Genomic DNA, 24,572 nt, shown 5'->3' with positions numbered 1-24,572 from the left:
AAGGATGAATACAAGCATTTGCAATGATCTTCAGGCAGAGGCGATCCCTCCTTTTATAGTTTACTGTTGTGTCTTAATATAGAGGCCCCATGTTATAGAATCATAAAATCATACAACACAGAAACAAGCCCTTTTGGCTCTCCTCATCCATGCCACCTGTGATGCCTATCTATGCTGATTTACCTGCATTAGACTCATATCTCCCTATGCCTTTCCTATCTAAGTCCATGTTCAAATGTCTTTTAAAAATCCTGTACGTTTAAACATTCTACAATTCTTTCCTTAAACTCCTCTGTCCCTTTGCCTCCCATACACTTTTCTAGTTCATCGTAAAAGTAATCTCTCTAGCCTACATTTAGCCTCCCTCTTTGTATTACCCTTGGCTCAATGTCCAAATGCACTGCACTGAAGCACCTTGGAATAGTTTCCTTCCTTAAAAGTATGATACAAAACTAAGTTTTTATGGATTTTTCACACTTTTTAAATAAGTAATATTTGATACAAAAAGTGAAAAGATGAATCAGTAACCAATAGAGAAAGAGCTATATTGTTGTGTAAAACTTTTATTTTAGCCTAGATTTCTCTTTTCAAAGCTGCTACCATGCCTAGTGTGATGAGGTATTGACTTTCAGTTTACAATGTTCATGATTTTTCCCCCTTTTCTGTGTAAGACATGCAAGAAAGATTACATACCGTACAAATCAAATGGGTTGCAGTATTCAGGACACTGGTAGCCACAACTGCTAAAAAATTCTACCATATCTTCAGTTCCACCACAAAACACCAACTCTCCACAGCTCATTATGGCAATCCTGTCAAACAACTTGAGAAATTTGCAAAAATGAAGTGGTTCTAAACTGAACATGTACGCTAACAAAACAAAATCTCATGCAATTGAGATAAGTACAGAAAATGTAGGAATGTTCCCAAAGCATTAGCACAGCTTCATCTTTCAGATCCTAGTGGAGGAGTTGTGCATTGCCATTATGTCCACTTCTTTTTTGACTTCCAACAGTTACATTTTTTTCCTTTTTATTTCTTATGAAAGTATGTCTATTTTTGTAGGCTTAGGATGAAATTTTTCTTTCTGACAGCAAGTTTAGGATTTTTATCCAAAAAGCACACCATTTTCCAAGCAGACCCCGTCCCAATTATTTCAGCGCCCTGTCCCAGGTAAGTGAGTTGATTCTGCATTTTTTCATTGAAATCGTGTTAATCCTTCCATCCTCCAAATTTAGCAAGCCTTAATTAATGACATTGACAGCATGCTTACCTTGAAAAGCTCTGACCTCGGTTGATGAATTGATAGGATGACTATTCGATTTTTGTGAGCTAGTTCTGAAAGTAAACCAATAATCTGGTTGGACGTCATACTATCGAGACCTGTGGTTGGTTCATCAAGTAAGATGACTTCTGGTTTTTAAAAAAAATGACATATATTGAAATATAACATACACTTCCTCAGAAAAACCCAGATTTCCTTGTCCCATGCAATAGTGTTTTCAATACTTATAATGCAAGAAGATTGGCTTTTCTCCAAGATAGCTCAAATTTAAATAATTGCATTCCAACCAATGCTTAGTATCCAGTTGTCATAATTGTATGAAAAATTAAACAGCAGCATAAAAAATAATTTCGTCATAATACAAAATCTCCAGAGAATGTACATTTAAGTCCCAGTACATAATTAAACACCAAGAAAAGGAATATGCTGATCAAATAAACAAATATTAATCACACATAAATGATAAAATTAAATTGTTAAAAAATTATGGCCAACTATTGTGTGCTCAGAGTGGAATTCATCTTTCCTGTTATTATATTTGAATTTAAAACACTAATTAGAATACTACTTTTTTTGAAAAATCACTCAGATAGTTTTGCATTACTGCCATAAGAATCATTCTCTTGATTCCTGCCTTCATTAATTCCTGTATAACTCATCAGAACCTTGCATTCAGATGGCCCATGATCATTAAAGGTTCTATACAAATGCAAATTTTTATGCTCTTCTAAAATGTAGGATTTTAAAAAATATTTATCCTAATAACAATTTCACTGCACCAAGGTAAAAGTAGATTGAAACTATTTTATATCCAGTCTTACTGGGATCTTGGAGAAGCTGCGCTGCAATAGAGACCCGACGTCTTTCGCCACCTGAAATTCCTCGAAACACACGGCCACCAATCACATGATTGGCTATGTGGCCTAGGCTAAGCTCTAACATGACAGATTTCACCTGTAGACACCAATACACAAGACCAATTAATGACATTTTTTGGTAAAATAAAAACAGAAAATGCTGGAAATACTCAGAAGGTCAGGCTGCATCTGTGGCAAGAGAAACAGAGTCAACGTTTCCAGTCAAAGACCCTTAGTCGGATTTTCATTGATTTTCAATGAAATTGTCAGTGTTTTTCAAACCTATCAACCTTACCCCTCTAACATTTTTGCAAGGGAAATCACATCAATATGTGAAAAGCATGAAGTGAAAGATTAGAGTACTAAACCATATGATCGTGTAAAAAGGAATAATAGCTTTTTATGAGTTGATATAATAGTTCAATAAAATTAATATGGGATTAAAATTTGCAGACTGCCAGAGAGTGTGCAAAGATCCATATATTGTTGGCAAAGGCCATTTCAGGTATCAAATGCAGCTATTAGTTGTCTTGCCTTTTATTCAGAAGGTTGTAGATTCATGCCCTTCTCAGGGATAACCTGAGGCTAGGAAAAATGGTATATAAATTTCTCAGGTCAGTATAGCACCAATTTGGTTCCAGGTAAACTTCTCTCAGCTTTGCTCCTATGTTTTCAACTCAAATCTTCAATGATTTTATACCAGTGTGACAAATTCATTTCCTTCAATAATTATACTTATGAGCTCTTTTACTGAAATACCCAAAAAGGTCAAAGGAAACACCAGTTTTTGTTGTGAGTGCATGCTTGGTAGGAACTGGAAAATACTGGAATTCTGCAAGGATAACACTTTGAGAGACTGGGGTAATAAGACTGAATTATCATACAAATAGCATATGTATATCCATATGTTACCACTGACAATATCATTTCACAAATTATTTGGATTAACCCAGATTTGAAAAGTAAACGTACCTTCTTTTTGATGGCATTAGTATTTCCACAAAGTGTGAGCAAAGCTGTGTACATCAGTGTTTCCTCTACTGTAAGGTAACTGAGTAAATTGTCACTCTGAAAAACAAACGAGTGAGTTCACCTTGAAAATTCATCATAAAATGATTAATTGTTATCTACTTGAAAAGCCTGTTGGTCACCATCGTCTAGACTATGGTCACTAGCAGGCTCTTCAACCTCAAAATCTCACTGTGATCAAGTTCAGCAGACACTCACACATATTCCATTATGAGCAATCAGATAATAAGCTGCAATAACAACTATTGATTGATTTTTCTTTTTTCTTGAACATGGGCACAAATGCCAGATGTAGCATATTTTTCTGAGCTATCTGTATAATTCATTACCAAACCATGTAAAGAGTCCCATTCATGAATATATTTTTCAAATGTGTCATTAACTAGCACTCCAGATTAGCTGAGCAACGTTTCAGTAATACGAAAGAAAACCTTAACATCACCATTACCTCTGAAACGTCTGTTCAAAAGAAATAAAGGTTAATCTATCATTCCAAGAAAGAAAAATCAAGCTTGCACTACTGTCCCATTAACATTTATCATTTAACATGCTATAGCCTTAGTCACAGTCCAGCAAATTCTTTCTTCTACTGTCTTAAAAAGTCAAGAATGTTACATCAAGGCAAATGATACAACTAAAAATAAGGTGGCAAAGGTTTCCCTTTTGACCTGTGAACTTCTACAAATTATCAAGATACTGGGCTGTAAAGATACATTGTCTTGTAGCAATTTTTTTTATTATCTGAATTGTTTAAATGGGATTCTTCTATTTCTGGAATTGCTGCAGTAACATCATAAGATCCTGAAATTTAGTCTCCCTGCACCATACACATTCTTAACCAAATACAGAGAACCAAATTTTAAAGAGAACACTTCCGATTTTTCTGAACTCCAAACAATATAAGCATATTCCCCACAGACGAGCTTCTCATTCCAGGAATCAATATAGTGAAATTTCATTGCCCCCTTTCTAGGCAATCACATTGTTCCTTCCTTGGATCAGAATATAAATCTAGTACATCAAAATATTACAGCAGAATACACATTGTTACAAGGATGTAGTTTAAAATATTTATGGCACTATCATTACCTGTAAGACATAGGAAAAGCAGTTGTGAAAATCTTCCTTTTTAAGTTTGCACCCATTCACATACACATCACCAATTAGGTTTGGTGGCCCACATAATCTTCCTGCAATTGCATCCAATAGAGTAGTCTTCCCAGACCCTAAAACATAAAATTATCACTAAGGTGCTTTTAACAAAATAAAATCAAAAAAATTATTGATATGTCAAAATAAAATAATTAAATCCTTTATGCTTTTTATATCAATTTGCCCATCAACCTGGCAGGATAGTCTGATGGGCTACCAGATGAGGTGGGTTCAACTCAAATTCTCAATCCATGCTGAGAGTGCTGATCCTAGCCAGATAACAGGCAAGCACTGAGGCAAAATGGTAGCAAAAATTAAAAAAACCCTACTCTTTAATCTGGCCAAACTGCATTGAAAATCATGGATAGTTTTCAAAAGTGCTTAAGATTCAGTTTAAATTATTTGCATATTGCCAAATGTAATATTTTATATAAAGCATTGCATTTGAGCAGTGTAATGTTATACCTTTATGCTATAAAATATTGTTTGTATTCATGATTCAGTCACCAGTTCCTGACCTCTAAGAATTTGTCGGGGAAAATGGCAACCAGAACCAAGGAATTCCTTAAAGAGATAGGTTAAATTAGGCAATGGGGGAAGAAGCTGATCACAGAAGTATTATCCATTTGCAAAAATCTACAAATAGAATGGCGCTGGCAGTAACCAGACTTAGTTTGGAGGAGTAAACCTCAAGAGAATGAGTAAAATACGAGGCAAACTAAAACAAAAGCAATAATAAACAAGAGGTACAAAATGATTTTTTTCAACATCCAAACATTTATTACCAGAATTTCCTAAAATTCCCATAAGTTGTCCACTTTCCACATAAAATGAAACATCCTTCAGGATATGCCTTGTCCACTTTTTAAGGTACAACTGTAGATCCCACCAAGGGCCAACTCTCTCACTGCAAGAACACATTAAACAAAAGGCAATAGACAGGCATTAAATCATAACAGTTTTCCAAATTCATTATTGTCCACTCCACCCTCAGTTGCACAGTGGCACAGCTGGAACAGCTGTTGCATCATAGCTCCGGCAGTCTGGGTTCAATCCTGACTTCCAGTGCTGCCTATGATCTCCCTGTGACACATGGATTCCTCCAGTTGCTCTGGTGTCTTCCCCATCCCAAAGATGTGCTGGTTGATAGGTTAATTTGTACTGTAAAGTGGTAGAATCTGGGGAGGAGTTGATGGAAATGTGGAGAGAATAAAATGAGATGATTGTAAATGGGTGCTTGTAAATGGTTGGTGTGGACTTGGTTTTCTGAGTGTCTTATGACTCTTTAACTCTATATGATCAAGCAGGGTGGAAAATGTAAGTGCAGCTTCAATAATGCATGGCTTCTGAACCAGTAGTCTAATTGCTTACAGATAGATCACTTACTTGTGCTAACCTAGTACCTGACAGAGGACATCTTACAGTTTATTCTTAGCACCAGTATCCTAAATCAGGCATGCATCTTTAGCTACTAAGAAAATTTTCATTTCTGCTTTCACCACAAATCAACATTATTTAACGCATCAGTGGTGAATGTTTCCATTTCCTACCTACTCAAACTGCTAATTTGACAGCAATTTTGAGCATGACCCACAAGGAGCAGAAAAAATGTTTAAAATAAACCTTTTATGTACCAATTTATTTCTTAAAGGGGTTGTGTAATTAGTGCAAATTTTGTGGAATTGTCCAACATGGGATTGTTGAGACACCTTTTTCAGTAAAGATTTGCACTACTTCAGTACAACCTGGATTGTTATATGGTAATTCACAGATTTTTTATTCATTCATTTTTTCAAGCTGTAAAGATAATTCTTTTTCTTCTTGCTATATAAATAAACATTATATTTATACAGAAATAAATAAAGATGATGAACATACTGAAAATCAGAAAGAAAATAAGAAAATATTGGTAGCTGCAGGTAGTAAACCTGCGTGTGAAAGAAAATGTTAGCATTTGGGGCAAAACTCTTGTATATACCCCTGCAAAGAAGTGGTATATGGTTGTGAAGTTCTTTGGTACGTCCAGTAATGGTGAATTTTTTTTTACTCATTTGAAGAGATGAAACTAATTATTATTTTTCATATTGATTGACCTGTTGTCCTCTTCCTGTCTTTATTTAATCTGTATGGAATTAGAGATATATTTATGGAGATATTAATATCTATTGTTAACTAAGATTGATGTCTTTTGTCCTTAAATTACATTGTATTTTATAAAATTTGTTAACCATTTATTAGGTTATGGTATTTAAAAATCTTTTGTCTGCAACACATGAACAAAGAATACATTCATAGGTAAATGCTTTTACATGCTGGTAAATACATATTCGTAATAGTTATACCATAAAATTCCCTTAGTCCAGCATGCTTGGGACTATGGTGCTGCTGGGGGTGATTTTCCAAACTTTTGGATGTCATTCTATTAATACCCCAATACATCTTTAATTCACTTTTTCTAAATGTTACACAGCAGAATTTTTTTCCCCAGTGAACCCGATACGTTTAAAGAGTGCACAAGTAACTTTCAAGAAAGCAATGGAAACAGAAAATGAATTTCAAGAGAGCATGGAAAATAGAACCAGGTAAGTTTCAAGGGAGCACAGCATTCAGATGTAGGTGAGTTTAAACAGAGCACAGGGATCCTGGGTCCCAGTCAGTGAATCGGTGTCTTGGTGAATGAAAGGGAACCTGGAAAATCTGTGCCTTGTGAATGCAAGGGAAGACAGGAACCAGAGCCCAGGTGAGTTAGAAAAGAGCCTGGGAAATGGGGACCCAGTGAGTTGGAACGGAGTACAGGAAATAGGGATCCAGTGAGTCAGAACAGAGTACAGGAACTGGGGACTCCATGAGTTGGAAAAGAGGATGGAAACTTGGGACCCAGTGAGTCAGAAGGAAGCAGGGAACATCAGCCCCAAGGTGAAGAAGGGAACATAGAAACCTGAGCCCTGGGGAAAGGAGGGGATCATGGTGAATTGGAAGGGAGCGCAAGACTCTCATCCAGAAAGTCATGAGACATGAGATCCAATGGAGACTTGGCTGCATGAATTCGAAATTGGATTGCCCACAGAAGGCAGAGGGTGGTAGTAGATAGAGAGTATTCTGTCTGGAGGTCAGTGACTAGTGGTGTTCTGCAGGGATCTGTTCTGGAATCCCTGCTCTTTGTGATTTTTATAAATTACTTGAATGAGGAAGTGGAGGGATGGGTTGTTAAGTTTGCAGATAGCACAAAGGTTGGAGGTATTGTGGATAGTGCAGAAGGTTATCATAGGTTACAATGGGATATAGACAGGATGCAGAGTTGGGTGGAGAAGTGGCAGATGGAGTTCAATCTGGACAGGTGTGAAGTGATAACACTTTGGAAGATTGAACTTGAAGGCAGAGTACAAGGATAATGGCAGGATTCTTAGCAGTGTGGAGGAACAGAGGGATCTTGAAGTCCATAGATCCCTCAAAGTTGCCACGCAAGTTGATAGAGTGGCTAAGAAGGCATATGGTGTACTGGCCTTCATTAGTCAGTGGACTAAGTTCTAGAGCTGCAAAGTAATGTTGCAGCTCTATAAAACTCTGGTTAGACCACACTTGGAGTATTGTTTTCAGTTCTGGTTGCCCCATTATAGGAAGGATGTGGAAGCTTTCGAGAGGGTGCAGAGGATGCTGCCGGGATTAGAGAATATGTCTTATGAGGAAAGATGGAGTGAGCTAGGACTTTTCTCTTTGGAGTGATGCAAGATAAGAGGTGACTTGATAGAGGTGTATAAGATTATGAGAGGCATAGAGTGGACAGCCAGCAACTTTTCCCCAGGGTGGCAATGGCCAATACTAGAGGACATCCATTTAAGGTGAGTGGAGGAAAGTTTAGGGGGATGTCAGAGGCAGTTTTTTTCCTGCACAGAGAGTGGAATGCACTGCCAGGGGTGGTGGTACAGGCTGATACAGTAGGGACATTTAAAAGACTCTTAGATAGGCACATGGACATAAGAAAAATGGAGAGTTATGGGCTGTGTAGGAGGGAAAGGTTAGATTGATCATAGAGTAGGTTCATATAGGTCAGCACAACATCGTGGGCTGAAGGGCCCATATTGGGCTGTACTGTTCTATGTTCTAATTAGCACTGGGAGAGCTAGATACCGATTCATCAGGATTTCCCAGTCAGGATTGTCAGAGTTTTATTGCAATGTGATCCATCTTAACACTTTCTAAGTTCAAACAATTCAACTGAGTTTGCACTATATGCTCAGGAAGCAGATACTCAGCTGGTCAGGCAGCATCTGTGGAGAGAGACACAAGGTCCATGACCATTCATCAGAATTGATCTCCATACAACGCTCTGCTGAAGGAACTCAACGGCTCAAGCAACATCCGTGGGGGAAGGAACTGTCGACGTTTCGGATCATCAATGCTTCCTTTCCTCCCACAGATACTACTCGACCCACCGAATTCCTCCAGCAGATTGTTTGTTGCTCCAGATTCCGGTATCTGCAGGCTCTTGTGTCTCGCTCCATACATTTTGCCTGACCTGCTGAGAATGTCCAACATTCCCTGTTCTTATTGCAACCCAGGATCGGCGGATAGTTTTGTTTTTGCTTTTCGTTCACAATGCAATCAGTGCTTTCCGAAAGGATACTTTTCTTCGGAATGACCTGATCTGAAGTTACTTATTGACATTTGGACCGGAGCCACCCCCCAAAAGTTGAGAGGGAGGAGTGTGTTTACCTGACAGTGTAGCTGAGGTGGTTTACACAGACCGTGCAATTCGCTTCTGCTTTTCCCGGAGAATCGGGGGTTCGTGTTTGCAGGTCACCGCACACGCTGTTCGGAGGAGACACGTTCCCTGACGAGATTCCTCCGCCTGTTACTTCCAAGCAGCTCATACTTCCAACACAAAGTATAATTTAAATCACAAAGAAAATGTTTAAAAGTATCCAGATATGCATTTAAGCAACACTATAGGAAGGGATTCCGCCGCCTTTCTCCCCGCCTCTCACCAACCCCAATGTGTAGGGAAGTTCAACAAGTGGAGGGGGTGTGTCGACCGTTGGAGCCCGGGGCGGATGCGGGGCGGATGCGAGGCGAGGCGAGTCGGGTCGAGTCGGGTCGAGTCGAGTCGAGTCCGGTCTATTGACCGTTGGAGCCCGGAGCGGATGCGAGGCGGGTCGAGTCCAGTCTGTCGACCCTTGGAACCCGGGGCGGGTCCGGTCTGTCGACCTTTGTATCAAGGATCCCTTGAGACCCACAACTCCCACGCACAGCTGCACTGTCTCAGAGGTCATTGCTCATACAATGAAAACCCATCCACCCGTCTGCGCACCACCGTGGTTTAATTATTTATTTGACTGCCTATGGGGCAAAGTTCACGTTTTCCGAGGTCCGCAGAATCCAATCGTCCCTCAAGCATCCTGACCAAAAGCATGGAGACAGTCCAGCCCAATGTGAGTGACCCAACCCTGAGCTGAAACTGCCCAGAACTCTGTCATGTTTGGATTTTAACAATTTTAAGTTTTATTGATTTCTATTCTTTACGGGATATAACTATTTGATTTCAATTTTAGTTTCTTTCCGTTGTATTTTTGAATTAGACTGGCCATCTCCAAGATCAAGTGTTCTGTACGTTGGAGGAAGAAAGCAGCCTTTACTTCACTTACAGTGGCAAACCCAACCTCCTCCAAGTACAGGACCTTAGTTATGAGGCAAGTGACATCTTTTGTTCGGATAGATCTGGATTCAATGTTCGCTAGCTATTTACTTCAGGCTGTTCTACATCAAACAAATATAGAAGTACAGTTTTAATGTTAATGTCTTTATTTTCGAGAGACTGTTGATCGCGATTTAATGTTATATTGGACAAAATGATTTCAGGTCTGCATCGTGGCATTTAAACTTGGTTGTTTGGTGATGGCATTGCGACCAAACTAAAGCAAGAGACACACAACACCCTCCATTAATGGTCTTGAATGTTCATTATTAATGGTAGAGAAACTAAATGCAGCAGGAGATAGTTGCCGACTTCTTTCCGAACACTTAACCGGTATTCAGAAGCCCTTGAGACATGAGTGCTAACGTTTCCCAATCCTAACGTTTCCTTGTAACACACTGCCTCTCTGGGACGGCATGCCTGCTCCTTGTTTACAGGAAGGCATCAATAACCAAATATGTTCCACGTGGAATGCTGATGTGCCTGTATTCTCAAATCCTAACCAAGGAAACCAAATAATATATGGTAGAACGTTATGAAAACAGCTCTGAATTTAGTGGGTTAAGCAGGAATTGTAGTGAGAGAAATAGGGTTAACATTTCAAAGCAATGATCTTTCATTTGAATTAGGAAGTGTTGTTGAAAGTTCTGCGAGTTCTGATGAAAGTTCATTGACCTGAACTAACCTTGTCTCTCTCCCTCTCCAGGGTTGCTGCCTGATCTGCTGAGCACGTACAGCATTTTTCATTTCAGATTTCCAGCACGTGTAGTATTCTATTCATAACTGTGGATTCATCTGGCTTTAGCCAATTTCCATAAAGGAAAAATGACTGAGAGAGTCAACACTTTTTGTTAAAGACTATGTTGAACATTAATAATAAGGAACTGTGTCTCAAGCTTGGAACAGCTGTCTCAAGCAGGGAATAGGTCCTGTATTCAGGAGTTGCAGATTCCCATGGGAAAGCATGTGGTATTATACCAGAATTTACAGGAGTTAGTGACATGGGAATTTTGAATGAGAGATGTGAAAGGCTGAAAAAAAATTTCAGCCTGAAGATACAGGTGTATCATCCTTTAGTGATTTCTGTTGCTGTGAACTGAATACAGGTGTCAATGGCTAAATTATAACAACCATTAAAACTTCAAAAATACTTATTTGGCTTTAAATTTTTTCCAAGAAAGGAAAAGGGCATTGTGTAAATTTAACTGCTCACTTTAATTTTATTTCCCTGCTGCTCAACTTCACAATAATACACTATTGGGAAATGTCTCCTCAAAAATAGGCTTTGATTTGTGGAGCATTGTACAACAGGCACCAGTACTGTTTTTCAGTCAAACTGATTTGACTGCTTATAAGCATTTTACAACTTGATTCATTGTGACTAGCTTTGTTGATGCTGACCATTGTCCTAAAACTTACATTTGGAAAGATTTTCCTGTAGATTGAATTCTTATTTCATTGGAGACACAAGAGACTGCAGATGCTGGAATTTGGAGCGACACACAAAACACTGGAGGAACTCAGCAGGTCAGGTAGCATCTATGGAGGACAATGGACAGTCAACGTTTTGGGTCGAGACCCTTCATCTGGACCAGTCCATAGATGCTACCTGACCTGCTGAGTTCCTCCGGTGTTTTGTGTGTTGCTCTTATTTCATTAGGTTAAGGGAAAAAATACTATTTTTTGGTTTCTGTTCTTAGCAATGCTGCAGATATTTAAACATATTGTATTTGAATGTCAAAATAGCATTTTAGTGCTATATTTCAGGAGTAAAATTTTTAGCATAATTAACAAAGTTCTTGAATTAATCTCATTTCTTTGCTGTTCTTCAGCACTCACCCCCTCTTCTGGACAGAGCAGGGATTGAGCTTCCTTGGTCCTTGCCTTCCACCCCACCAGCCTCTGCATTCAACAGATCATTCTCGACAATTTCCACCACCTTCAAGAGATTTCAGCACCGGACACATCTCCTTTCCCCTCACTCCTCTTTTAGCATTTCAAATGGACAGTTCCCTTTTTGATTCCCTGGTCAAGTGTCTGCGCACACCAGCCACTCTTATGGCATATTGTATGCAAACTGCAGGATGCATTACCTGTTCTTTCACCTCTTCCCTTCTCACCTTACAGCAATCCAAACAGTCCTTCCAGGTGAAGCAGAGATTTATTTTCATTGTTTCCAATCTTGTGTATCTCATTCGGTGTTCACAGTAAGGAGTCCTCTACACTGGAGAAATCAAATGCAGGTCAGATGGCTGCTTTATGGAGCACCTGTGTTCGGTCTGCAGGAATCAGAATCAGGTTTATTATCACTGACCTTATGTCGTGAAATTTGTTGTTTTGTGGCAGCAGTACAGTGCAAGACGTAAAGACATATAAATTACTATAAGTTACAAAAATAAATAAATAGTGCAAAAGAGGAATAACAAGGTAGTGTTCATGGACTGTTCAGAAATCTGATGGCAGAAGGGAAGAAGCTGTTCCTGAAACATTGAGTGTGGGTCTTCAGGTTCCTGTACCTCCTCCCTGATGGTAGTAACGTGAAGAGGGCATGTCCTGGGTGGTGAGGGTCCTTAATGATGGATGCTGCCTTCTTGAGGCACCGCCTCTTAAAGATGTCCTCGATGGTGGGGAGGGTTGTGCCTGTGTTGCCTGCTCCTTTAATTCTCCATTCCGAACTATCTGTCTATGATCTCCTGCAATGCTATAACAAGCTTGAGGAACAGAACTTCATCTTCTATCTGGACATGTTGCAGCCTTCCAGACTCAATGTCAGATTTTACAACTTCAGTTAACTCACTTTGTATGAATCAGAAAGGGCCAGGTCAACCATCTGTGACAGTGGCTCAGATTTTCTCTCTTTATTAGTACAGCCAGACTGGTTGGGCATGTCCCGAGCTGCTCCCATTAATCCATTGACCAGATTACCTCAATTTTTAGCTTATCCCCAGGACAACCCTGGCCTCACCCAATCAGAAATACTCCAGTTGTCCAATCCATCCCTTGCCATACTCTTTGCGGCCTGATACCAAATGGTTTCTCTCCTTCCCATTTCTGAGGAATGATGTCAAATCTGAAATATTAACTTGGCTTCTCTCTCCACTGATGCTGTCTGATCTCCCACATGTTTCCAGCTTTTTCTGTTTTTATTTCAGATTTACCTCTATAGTTTTAAAAAAAATTCATTTATATATAATTATTTTAGTCACATTTACTTAGGTCAAATTTCAAATAAGTACCGTGGAAAATAGACAATAGCATTTCCAGTGGAATAATGTATCCATTGCTGACAAAATCAATAGTGTTTTAGAAATTTAAAGTGTTCTGTGACATGTGAACTATTTTCAACAAGGCTGTGAAAACAAATCAAAATTAAAAGGAAAGTATCAAAATTAAACTCCAAAATATATTAGATATGTATTTATTTTTGCTTTATTTAAACAATGTTTCATAGACGAGTATGAAATAAATTAATTAATTTAACTCCTGATTTTTTTAAACCTTGTCTTCCTTTGTAATTGCCTGGATCAGAAAATTTTTGTCAATTCAAAGACATAGGGGCTACTCTAGATATAGCAAGGCAGATGCCTGAATTTTCAGGTCAGCAAGGAAAAGACGTAGTTCAGAGGAAATCATTACCCTCCCAACTGTGAGGATTAACTTCTTGGAAGAAGTGACAACATTCATCCCTTCCACAGGAGTCCCACTTAAATCCACAAGGAAGTGCCCAGGATTTCCCCCATTTCTATTCTCAAGCACAAAAGTGAAAGACTGTATAATAGATCAGACTATTATTGAGTAGTAACATTGAGAAATGACCACTTGTCTCTGGAAGAAACATGGACTGATTAGGGACAGCCAGCATGGCTCTGTGAAGGGAAGATCTTGCCTCACAAGCCTGATAGGGTTCTTTGAGGAGGTGACCAGGAAGATTGATGAGGGTAGTGCAGTGGATGTGGTCTACATGGATTTTAGTAAGGCGTTTGACAAGGTTCTGCATGGTAGGCTTCTTCAGAAGGTCAGAGGCCAAGATAACCGGGGAAGCTTGGCCGTGTGGATTCAGAATTGGCTTGCCTGTAGAAAGCAGAGGGATGTGGTGGAGGGAGTGCATTCGGATTGGAGGGCTGTGACTGGTGGTGTCCTGCAGGGATCGGTTCTGGGACCTCTACTTTTTGTGATATTTATTGATGACTTAGATGAGGGAGTGGAAGGCTGGGTTAGCAAGTTTGCAGATGACACAAAGATCGGTGGTGTTGTGGATAGTGTAGAGGGCTGTAGAAGCTTGCAGAGGGATATTGATAGGATGCAGAGCTGGGCTGACAAGTGGCAGATGGAGTTCAATCCAGGGAAGTGTGAGGTAGTACACTTTGGAAGGACAAACTCCAAGGCAGAGTACAAGGTAAATGGCAGGATTCTGGGCAGTGTAGAGGAGCAGAGGGATCTGGGGGTTCATATCCACAGATCATTGAAAATTGCCTCGCAGGTCGATGGGGTAGTTAAGAAAGCTTATGGGATGTTAGCTTTCATAAATTGGGGGATTGAGTTTAAGAGCCACAAAGTGATGATGCAGCTTTACAAAACTCTGGTTAGGCCACACTTGTACTGTGTCCAGTTCTGGTCGCCTCATTATAGGAAGGATGTGGAGGCGTTGGAAAGGGTACAGAGGAGATTTACCAGGATGCTGCCTGGATTAGAGAGTATGGATTATGAGGAGAGATTAAAAGAGCTAGGGCTGTTCTCATTGGAGAGAAGGAGGATGAGGGGAGACATGATAGAGGTATACAAGATATTGAGAGGAATAGATAGAATGGACAGCCAGCGCCTCTTTCCCAGGGCGCCAATGCTCAAAACAAGAGGACATGGCTTTAAGGTAATGGGTGGGAAGTTCAAGGGTGATGTCAGAGGGAGGTTTTTCACCCAGAGCGTGGTTGGTGCATGGAATGCACTGCCTGGGGTGGTGGTGGAGGCTGATACATTGGACAAGTTCAAGAGATTGTTAGATAAGCATATGGAGGAATTTAAGTTAAAGGGATATGTGGGAGGAAGGGGTTAGATAGTCTTAGGTGTGGTTTGAAGGGCGGCACAACATTGTGGGCTGAAAGGCTTGTATTGTGCCGTATTGTTCTATGGTTCTATTGGAAAATCATAGATAGCTAGGATTAATTTCAAGTAATTTGCCAGCTATCACAAAACATAAAAGTACTCATTCTTGCATTGATTTGTGATAATGTGGAATTCAGTTTCCCCTGCTGTCACCTGGTGGCACAATGGTAAAACTGCATATAGAGTCTTTGGGACTCATGGATTTTGCAAGCAATTATGTTATAAGATAGCACATTAAATTAATACCATAAACAACTTTCATAACATCAAAAAAATCAAAGATGTAACTGTTAATTGTAAATCAGATTTTGAAATAGAATATCATGATCCTCATCATTTTAATATGCAATGGATTTCCTAAATCAAGATGTCTAAAATGGTAAATATTAATTCCTGAAAACATTAGAAAGTATCTTTAGCTTATGTATGTAGCTCCTTTTATGGTACATTAGAAATAAAATTGAAAAGTAGGATACGTTGTTCTCATTTTCTGAAGAAACTACCTCAGGTAGGAGTAGATTTCCACATTGTCATTACCTTCTTCATGGATGAACCTGGCAATCAGTTTTAACAAACTTTGGAAGATATTTCTGTCAAACAGTATGGGCAATAGTTCCATGGCTGCTCCCAATATGCCCACTATAATTTATGCAAGAACCCAGTCAATGACTGGCTTTTTTTTAATAAAGAGAAAATTTAGCCAAATCTCGTCCTATCTGATCCAGTATCACATATACACACATTGCAACAAAAATGAAATCAGGGGAATGAGTGTCGGCTCTTTTTCTCCATCTTAGTCAAGGCATAGAGAATATACAACTGCAGCAACCCACCAATGTCCTGCCCAGGATCAGCTAAATTGAAACACTGATGGGACATTCCTCATCAGTCTGACTCAAGTGTCACACCATACAGTAACTGGGCCATTACTAGAGTCTGATGTGCTTTAAAATAAACAGTGTTGTATGGAAATCATCTCAAGATAACATTTTAATATGCTTTTCTTGGCTACCATTTGCAGGTTAATACTGCAGCACAGATCCCCTGGTATGAAAAACTGGCAGAACTACAAATGCCATGGGAATGGAAAAGTTCAGATGGACAAATAGTAGCATTGAAAAATCTAAATCTTAAGGTCAGAAGTGGGCAGATGTTGGCTATCATAGGGAGTTCTGGTAAGAATCATAAAAATTAATGTTATGTTTTTGTAATCAATTTTCTAATTGTGTGATATAAATGCATGTTATTCATTTGTGATTAAAAGACACATGTTTTGAGCATGTTAATTTGGGAAGTGGGAAAGCACTGAGCTAGTTCACAAGGCAATCCCATTCCCCTCCCTAATTATCCTTTCAACTTAATTCTCCCCACGTTTCCATCAACTGCCCCAGATTCTGCCACTCAACCACACACTCAGGGCAATTTACAGTGACCAGTCTTTGGGATGTGGGAGGAAGTTTCCCCCCTCCCTGGGCATCAACAGCAAATAATATTCTTTCTGTATCCATGATGGAGATCAATTAATGTGGCATAGATAGAACCCAAGACCATCCCCTCCCCCTGCCGCCCCTTTCCCTTTTTTTAAGAAAGTCTGTAAATTGCTGTTTCAATTTTGTTTTTTGTTTCTCTCCTGTCTCCAACTCGGAGTTGGAGACGAGAGAAACTCTGTTCTCTGCAGCTTTCCCTCTCTTCAACTTAAAACCCACATCTTCTCATTTTTCCAGTTGTGATGAAGTATCCTTGACCAGAAGTACCGATTCTATTTCTTTGCCTACTGATGCTGCTTGAACTGCTACATGCTTCCAGCACTTGCTATTTTTGTTTCAAGTTTCTAACATCGGCATTTTTTGGGTATGTTTTCTTGAAATAGAACATAAAGCATAGAACATAACAGCACAGTACAGGCCCTTCGGCCCACAATGTTGTGCCAACATTTTATCCTGCTCTAAGATCTATCTAACCCTTCCCTCCCGCATAGCCCCCCATTTCTCTATCATTCATGGGTCTATCTAAGAGTCCCTTAAATGTCCCTAATGTACCTGCCCCACAACCTTTGCTGGCAGTGCGTTCCATGCACCCACTACTCTCTGTGTAAAAAAAAACTTACCCCTGACATCCCCCTTGTATCTTCCTCCAATCATCTTAAAATTATGTCCCCTCGTGTTAGCCATTGTCGTCCTGGGAAAAAGTCTCTGACTGTCCACTCGATCTATGCCTCTTATCATCTTGTACACCTCTATCAAGTCACCTCTTATCCTCCTTCTCTCCAAAGAGAAAAGCCCTAGCTCACTCAACCTAAGACATGCTCTCCAATCCAGGCAGCATCCTGGTAAATCTCCTCTGCACCCTCTCTAAAGCTTCCACACCCTTCCTATAATGAGGCGACCAGAACTGAACACAATACTCCAAGTGTAGTCTAACCAGAGTTCTATAGAGCTGCAACATCACCTCGCAGCTCTTGAACTCAATACCCCGACTAATGAAGGCCAACACACCATATGCCTTCTTAACAACCCTATAGACCTGCGCAGCAACCTTGAGGGATCTATGGACATGAACCATATTGAAATGTAGCTGTTTAGAAAGTCATTCTAGAATGGAATGGATTTTAGATGTGGAGTACTGTGGTCTGATGCAACTGCAGAGTGTGTGTTTAGTGCTACTGAAGGGGGATGAATTCCTAGGCATAAGTGTCTAGTTGACAACACAATTGGGTTTGGTTAATCAATGATTGAATAGTCTGCCAATACTTATCTGTATTAGCAACTGAAGAATGGTCATTTAGTTGAGAAACTTTAGCTCTATCTGAGTCACTGCCCTCTAGAAAACCTTTTGTATAAAATTTTTTAAATGCTCAGCCAATAATTGAAATATGGAAAATGACTTTTATTTTATGTTATTCTAAATACTGTTAGTTTTGTGAATTGGATTTTTTCAGGCCAGAATTTTTAGGCTCATTGACACAACCTTCTGTATGTCTTTTGTTAACTAGACCACCTCCCAATTTGCTGAGCTTTAGAGCAGTAATTTCAGACTTCTGCTAATGTTAATGCATCGACATGATATTCCTACCATCTTTAATCCACGCTCAGCTATTTCCTGCAGATAGTGATGTAATACCATCGTTCCCTCCCTTAACGTTCAATATATTACTAGGTTCTTAAAGAAAAAACATTATTATTGCAGAAAACTATTGTATTAATACCTTGGAAATAGAATTAAATTGCTCCTTAAAGTAAGTAAAACGATAGTAATTATTTTTTGTAATTTATGGATGGATATGAATCTATGTGCCCATGACTCTTTATGGATAAACAGGATGTGGGAAGACATCTTTACTTGACATCATCACCTGTAGAGACGAAGGAGGGAAAATCAAATCTGGAAAAATTTTGATCAATGGAACACCAGTCAACAAGCAACTGGTTAAAAAGTGTATTGCACATGTGCGACAAGAAGACCGATTATTACCCTACCTCACTGTAAGAGAAACATTCACATTTGTTGCAAAGTTACGTCTTCCAAGAGACTTCTCTGAAGAACAGAGAAATAAAAGGGTAAGGTTCATAGGAATTTAAAACACAGAGGGACGTTAATCTTTCATCTGTGATTAATGACTCTTTGCTAGTATAGTGCAAAATTAATTTCACTGTTCTGTCCCATTGTTCTGCACCGTCTGATGCCAGGTATTATTTCTTATTCCTGAACACACTCCCAAAATAACAGTGCTCTGTGTGGGACTGAGAGTCACAGAGACATGAAGATCTCAGCTTCCATCTGTACTCTCAGTTGATTTCCTGCTTTAATCTTTCTGCCAGGGAGAGGGAAAAAATATCACCCAGGATTTTTGCTTCAGTTTCCCTTAGTGGTGCAGGTGAAGTATACAGGTGACCCCTGCATTACAGCAGTTTGGATAACGTATATTCACCTTTACAGAATTCACAAATCACCAGCAAAAATCTGAGATATTGAATAAAAATTTGCTCTCATGGAATCTGAGTCAATTTTTGTTTTTTTTACAACTGAAAAAACTGGCTGTCAAAAAAAAATCAGGCTTGGTTGTAATCTTGCAACATCAGATAGTCAGCCAACAGTATCTATTTAAAGGTTACGCATGATGATTTGATGCACAGCCAAGTAAATCACATATGTACCAGAATTGGAAATGAGCATTGATTTTCTTCCCTAAAGGCCACTGTTGAAACTATAGCATCTTTTACAAAAATCTGATAGCTTTGTGGTCACTTACCAAGACTAGCTTTTGCAAATGCTCAAACTTTTGGATCATTAATCTAGTAACATCACCCTTGCACTATCATCACCTGCTATGCATTTTTTTTCAAGATTTAAATTAGCATCTATTAAGTATCTCCATGTACAATATTTTCATTTTGTACTGAGTGTGAGAGATGCTGTGGCTGGAAGTTTGAGCATTTTCTATTTCATGTTTGAGTATTGATCACATTTAGTGTTGTGCAAGGAAACACAAATCCAAACCATTCCAGTAAAACAGAGTACCCTCTGTTTCACCAGTCAGACAGTTTTCATTTATTATGTCAGACATTCTGAAGACTTTTCTAATGAGGTCATAACTCTTGTGCCATCTAGTACTAAGTTATCAATAGTTTTTTGCCCAATTTAATTGGAACCAAAGTAAATAGTTAAGAGGTAGATGAATCATCCTGTCATTCTGCACTCATCCCCTGGAGGACATCATAATACATGCAGAACGTTGAGGATTTTTAAAAAATCAAACATAGAAAACTGATGTTCTTAAAACTCTGTTAATCCAGCATGTTTGGTGGTGCCAGACTGGCAGACTTTCTAGGCAATTGGATGTTATTCCAATTAATACCCAAACCAACTTTTAATTTGCTTTTATTTAGATGTTACACAGAACCCAATAAGTTTAAAGGAAGTACAGGAAAGGGGCCCCAGTGAGTTTAAAGGAAGCATGGGAATCAGCACCCAATGAACCAGATGCTGAATCATCAGTTTTTCCGAACAGATAGCAGATTATCAGAGTTTTGTGTATAGTTAAATTGCCTTTGTGATTTAATTAAGATCAGGCAGGAATTATCAAAGAAATAGTGGAGCAATATATAACTAATAAACTTGTTTCTTATGTTTCTCAGATAGAGGATGTTATAGCAGAACTCCGGCTGAGACAATGTGCAAATACTAAAGTTGGGAATTACTTCACTCGAGGAGTCTCTGGAGGAGAGCGACGTCGAGTGAGCATTGGAGTACAGCTTCTGTGGAATCCTGGTAAACACCTCTATCTCTTTATTAATATCATGGTGTTATCTCTAAAAGTGCTGTGATTTGTACCTGAAGCTATTGCTACCAACGAGCTTAAATATGGAAAAGTGCTCACTGACAGCGGTAGTTAAGTGATTGAATTTTACCTTTTCTTGATCATGACATCTAACCTTCATTCACCCTCCTCTTTGCTCAGGTTTGGCCAAATTCTGATTCACCTACAAAAGCCTGTCTTCTACTCCATGACTTTATCCCCTGTGCACCAGTCACTAAACTGCATAAAATTTACCAGGTTTCATCCGTAGAATTTCCTTTATAAAAAGAATGTGTGATTCCCACCAAGAACTCCAATAAATTTGTTATGAATGATCTCCCTCCCATGGATAAATAATGATGTATGTCTTCCAAAGCTTTGGCAGGCTAAGCCTTTCATTTTTTTCTTCCAAGTTGCCTGTTAAAGCAGCAACTACAACTTATGTCAGTGATATCAGTCTACAATTTCCTGGCTCTAAAAGTCATTTTCAGTTGTTAGTTACTTTCCAATCCTTGGACATTGCTCCCTTTTCTAATTATTCTGTAGGGCGTTAAAAAGGACATGACTGCTTTTGCAAGCTAATTTGCTCATGTTTCAAGCTTAACTTGAAGGTCAGGCATTCTGGTCTGACCACCAGTTTATCAGTGATTCACCTTCTCCAAAACTTGTATTTCCTTGGATGCTTTTTTTGTTTTGTTACCCATCCACAACTTCCAAACAAAAGGTAGATTTCACATTGCGGGCATTCAGTGGTGTACTCCATGGGTACAGGAAAAGGCAATTAATTTGTTGTATTTAATATTTCTTGGTCTCTTGGTATAATTTAACCTTTATGATTTTTCAATGTCACCCCATTTCTACTTCTCACCAGCTTCCGTAGATATATTCACGGTGATGCTTGACATTAACTTCCTTTGCTAATATATTCATTTTCATTCAGTACATTGGTAGTAATTTTAGTACAAGTTATTTTCTGCCCTAGTTCCTCACAATACTTCCACTGTTGCTTCCTTTGGCGTGTTTAGAAAATCCAAACTCACCCTCAGTTATTTTCTTACTTTTCATTGCTTGCCATATAGATGTTAATGTCCTGTGATGTGCCACTTGTATCCCTCTCAGGACTCTGATTATCACTTATTCCTGTGTTTAATACCCTCTCATTAGGTCAGGGGGCTCATGAGATTTACTCTACATTCCACAGCTATTCTTAGAAATGCTCCAAATCGTCCATCTAAATTGATCAACTTTCATAAGACATTGCGTTAGATTAACTATGAAATCTAGTTCTTATTTCAAGGAACTTCAATACTGGGGAAAATTAAAATAGAGAAAAAAACATTTTGAAATGCTGAATCAAAATAAAACAAAATTGAAAAACTAAGTAAGGAGATTTAGTGGATGCTTTACATCTAAATGGGAAAAATGTGTAGAAAAAAACTAGGGAGATTCATTAAAACTAATATTATAAATATATGCTGAAAGCATTTAGTCAGATAACTGGAAAGATTAATATGATAAAGAGATCAATATCTGTTTATCTATCAATTTTTGTTAAGTTGACAAGACTTTTCATGTTCTTGAAATCTTGCACAATTTTTAAAGTTTGTGTATAAGGAGCCTTGAGATAATAAGAATTATTCATCCAGAGGTTGTAGCATCTACTCAATTCAGTCAAATACCAGACGATAAAGCTTTGTTAAAAGCCACCTTATTCCCATCCCTACAACTAGAGGTAACTTAAAAAATTACAAGTAAATTGTTGATTCATCTGGAAGGAGTGTTTGGGGCCCTGGATGGTGGGAAGAAAGAAGTTAAGTATGCAGATGTTGTGTCTCCTGTGCTTGCACAGCAAAGCGTTCTGAGAAGGGGAGGGCATCAAACAGGAGTTTACTTCTACTTCTTGTTATTTAGTATACTATATTTAGGGTGGCACAGTGGTGCAACTAATAGAGCTGCTGCCTCACAGTGACACTGATTGTGTGGAGTTTTCACTGGGTGCACCTGTTTCCTCCCACATCCCAAAAACATGGGTTGGCAGGTTAATTGACCACTCTAAGTTGCCCCTAATGTGTAGTGGTATAATCTTGGGGACTTGGTGAGAATGTGGGAAGAATAAAAAAAATGGGATTAATATGGGTGTAGTGTAAATGGGCGAATGGGCGATTAATAGTCAACATGGAATTGATGAGCCAAAGGGTCTGTTTCCAAGTTGCATCTCTATGGTTCTATGATTGTATGCATTAGCTGCTCACTGTGCAGTCTCCTCCAGATTGGGATGACAGTTTTGTGGAATAGCCGTTCCATCTACAAATATGGCCGCAAACTCTGGTTGCTTCTCCCTTTAATTCTCTGACCCCCCCCCCCTTTTGTCTAGATCTCTCCTTAGACTCTTACATTATCTGAGCTAAGCTCAACTTGACAACAGCATGCTGTCTTTTGAATGAACACTTCAGAGTTTTGGACTCAGAGCTGAATTGAACAGTGTCACTTCATAGTCGTGGCCCACATTTTTTTCTGACAGCAGCTGTTGGTAATGATTCTGCTTTGGCCACTTACACCTCCACTAGACCAAATTTTACCTTCTCCATCCATCCTTTCACTTTTAAATTCTTCTGCCTTCCATTCTATTCCATTGTTGTTCATAACAACAATTTTAAAAAACTGCACATGCTGGAAATCTAAAATAAAAACAGAATATGGGGGAAGTACTCAGCAGGTCAGGGTGCATCTGTGGGAAGAGAATCAAAACTAACATTCCTCTTCCCATAGATGCAGCCTGACCTGCGGAGTACTTCCAGCATCTTCTGTCATTATTTACCTTTTGTTCTCTCCTTCCTGACTTCATTTCCCTGACAACGTACTGCTTAAAGTCTCTTCCCTTATTCCAGTTCTATTTAAGTTATTGATCTGAAATATTAATTTTGTTTCTCTCGCCAGAGATGCTACCTGATGTGCAGAGTATTTCTAGCATTTTCTGTTTAAAATTTAAATATTCAGCATTTGTAATATTTTACTTTTGCATCAGTTTAATGGCTTGAATCAATCCTTTCTAATTGCAATGGCATGCAGTGAAATACAAGCTCCAGTAAAATTAATAGTTGTAAGGAGAGCCACTATTTAATATACTTCCTTGGTTTTATTAGCTATTATTTTTTGTTCTAGGTATTTTAATATTAGATGAGCCCACATCTGGACTTGATAGTTTTACAGCACACAACTTGGTGATGACTCTCTCGAGGCTTGCCAGAGGAAATCGATTGATCTTAATGTCAATCCATCAGCCACGGTCGGACATATTCCATTTATTCGATCTGGTAGTCCTCCTTTCTTCAGGATTAACAACATATTGTGGAGCAGCTAGGGATATGATTCCCTATTTTGCCTCCATAGGATATCCCTGTCCAAAGTTTTGTAATCCTTGTGATTTTTATGGTAGGTAAATGAGTACATTGGTAGTAGTTCCCATAGTAATTACAAGACTTTAGATTGAAATCATTGTGGTCATTCTCTGCCATGCTCAGCTATATTTTTTCAGTTGTATCACTGGCCCTATGACTGTGATAGAGAATAAGAACCTTTATGACATTAAGCATTTATGAACTATTCACAGTAATTCTCATTATAATAGCTTTTAAACCATCTTTGTTGTTTCCTCAAGCATTTACAACCTGTCAGAGCTTCTAATTGGAGAAGAGCAAGAAGGTATTAATAATGTTCAGTGGCTCAGTCAGCATCTGAAGGAAAATGTTGGTTAATGTTTCCTCTGCAACCCTAAGCAGAACTTCTGTGTCTCCCTCCTTTCAGGCACACTTCCATTGAAATCTGATCTAGAAACAAGTATCTGTCCAAATATCTCTGGGCGGTATGGTGGCCCAGCAGCTAGTGCTGCAGCCTCACAACTTCAGGGACCCCATTTGATCCTGACCTTGAGTAATGTCTTTGTGGAGTTTGCACGTTCTCCCCGTAAGCACACGGATTTGTGCAAGGTGCTCCAGTTTCCTCCCACATACCAAAGATGTGCTAGTAGGTTGATTGGCTTCTGTAAATTGCCACCTGGTGTAGGTAACTGACAAAAGAATTAAAGGCGTTGATGGGCATGTGAGAGAGAATAAGTTGAAGGGGCAGAGGGAAATAAGGAGAATGGAACTGATGGGGTTGCTC

At 39.0% G+C, this 24,572-nt stretch overlaps 2 protein-coding genes across 2 annotated transcripts in view; one reads left to right on the top strand and one right to left on the bottom strand.

The window, feature by feature from the left end:
• abcg5 (ATP-binding cassette, sub-family G (WHITE), member 5) overlaps positions 1-9,196 on the bottom strand; it is a 30,308-nt gene extending 21,112 nt beyond the window's left edge. Inside the window, exons 1-7 of the mRNA XM_052012943.1 lie at positions 9,037-9,196; positions 5,109-5,230; positions 4,261-4,397; positions 3,115-3,210; positions 2,107-2,239; positions 1,274-1,413; positions 694-823 (exon numbers count right to left, since the gene is read on the bottom strand). Coding sequence (XP_051868903.1) covers positions 694-823; positions 1,274-1,413; positions 2,107-2,239; positions 3,115-3,210; positions 4,261-4,397; positions 5,109-5,230; positions 9,037-9,194 — 916 coding nt within the window. The 5' untranslated portion in view covers positions 9,195-9,196. The remainder of the gene's footprint in view (positions 1-693; positions 824-1,273; positions 1,414-2,106; positions 2,240-3,114; positions 3,211-4,260; positions 4,398-5,108; positions 5,231-9,036) is intronic.
• Positions 9,197-9,625: 429 nt separating this feature from the next.
• Positions 9,626-24,572, top strand: part of abcg8 (ATP-binding cassette, sub-family G (WHITE), member 8) — a 40,940-nt gene continuing 25,993 nt past the window's right edge. Inside the window, 6 exon segments of the mRNA XM_052011256.1 lie at positions 9,626-9,752; positions 9,900-10,010; positions 16,137-16,290; positions 18,434-18,672; positions 20,251-20,383; positions 23,574-23,843. Of these exon segments, the coding sequence (XP_051867216.1) occupies positions 9,663-9,752; positions 9,900-10,010; positions 16,137-16,290; positions 18,434-18,672; positions 20,251-20,383; positions 23,574-23,843 (997 nt within the window). The 5' untranslated portion in view covers positions 9,626-9,662.

Source organism: Pristis pectinata, chromosome 3 (assembly GCF_009764475.1).
Source record: "Pristis pectinata isolate sPriPec2 chromosome 3, sPriPec2.1.pri, whole genome shotgun sequence".
In the NCBI taxonomy this organism is placed as follows: domain Eukaryota; kingdom Metazoa; phylum Chordata; class Chondrichthyes; order Rhinopristiformes; family Pristidae; genus Pristis; species Pristis pectinata.
This window is presented reverse-complemented; position numbering and strand designations above follow the sequence as displayed.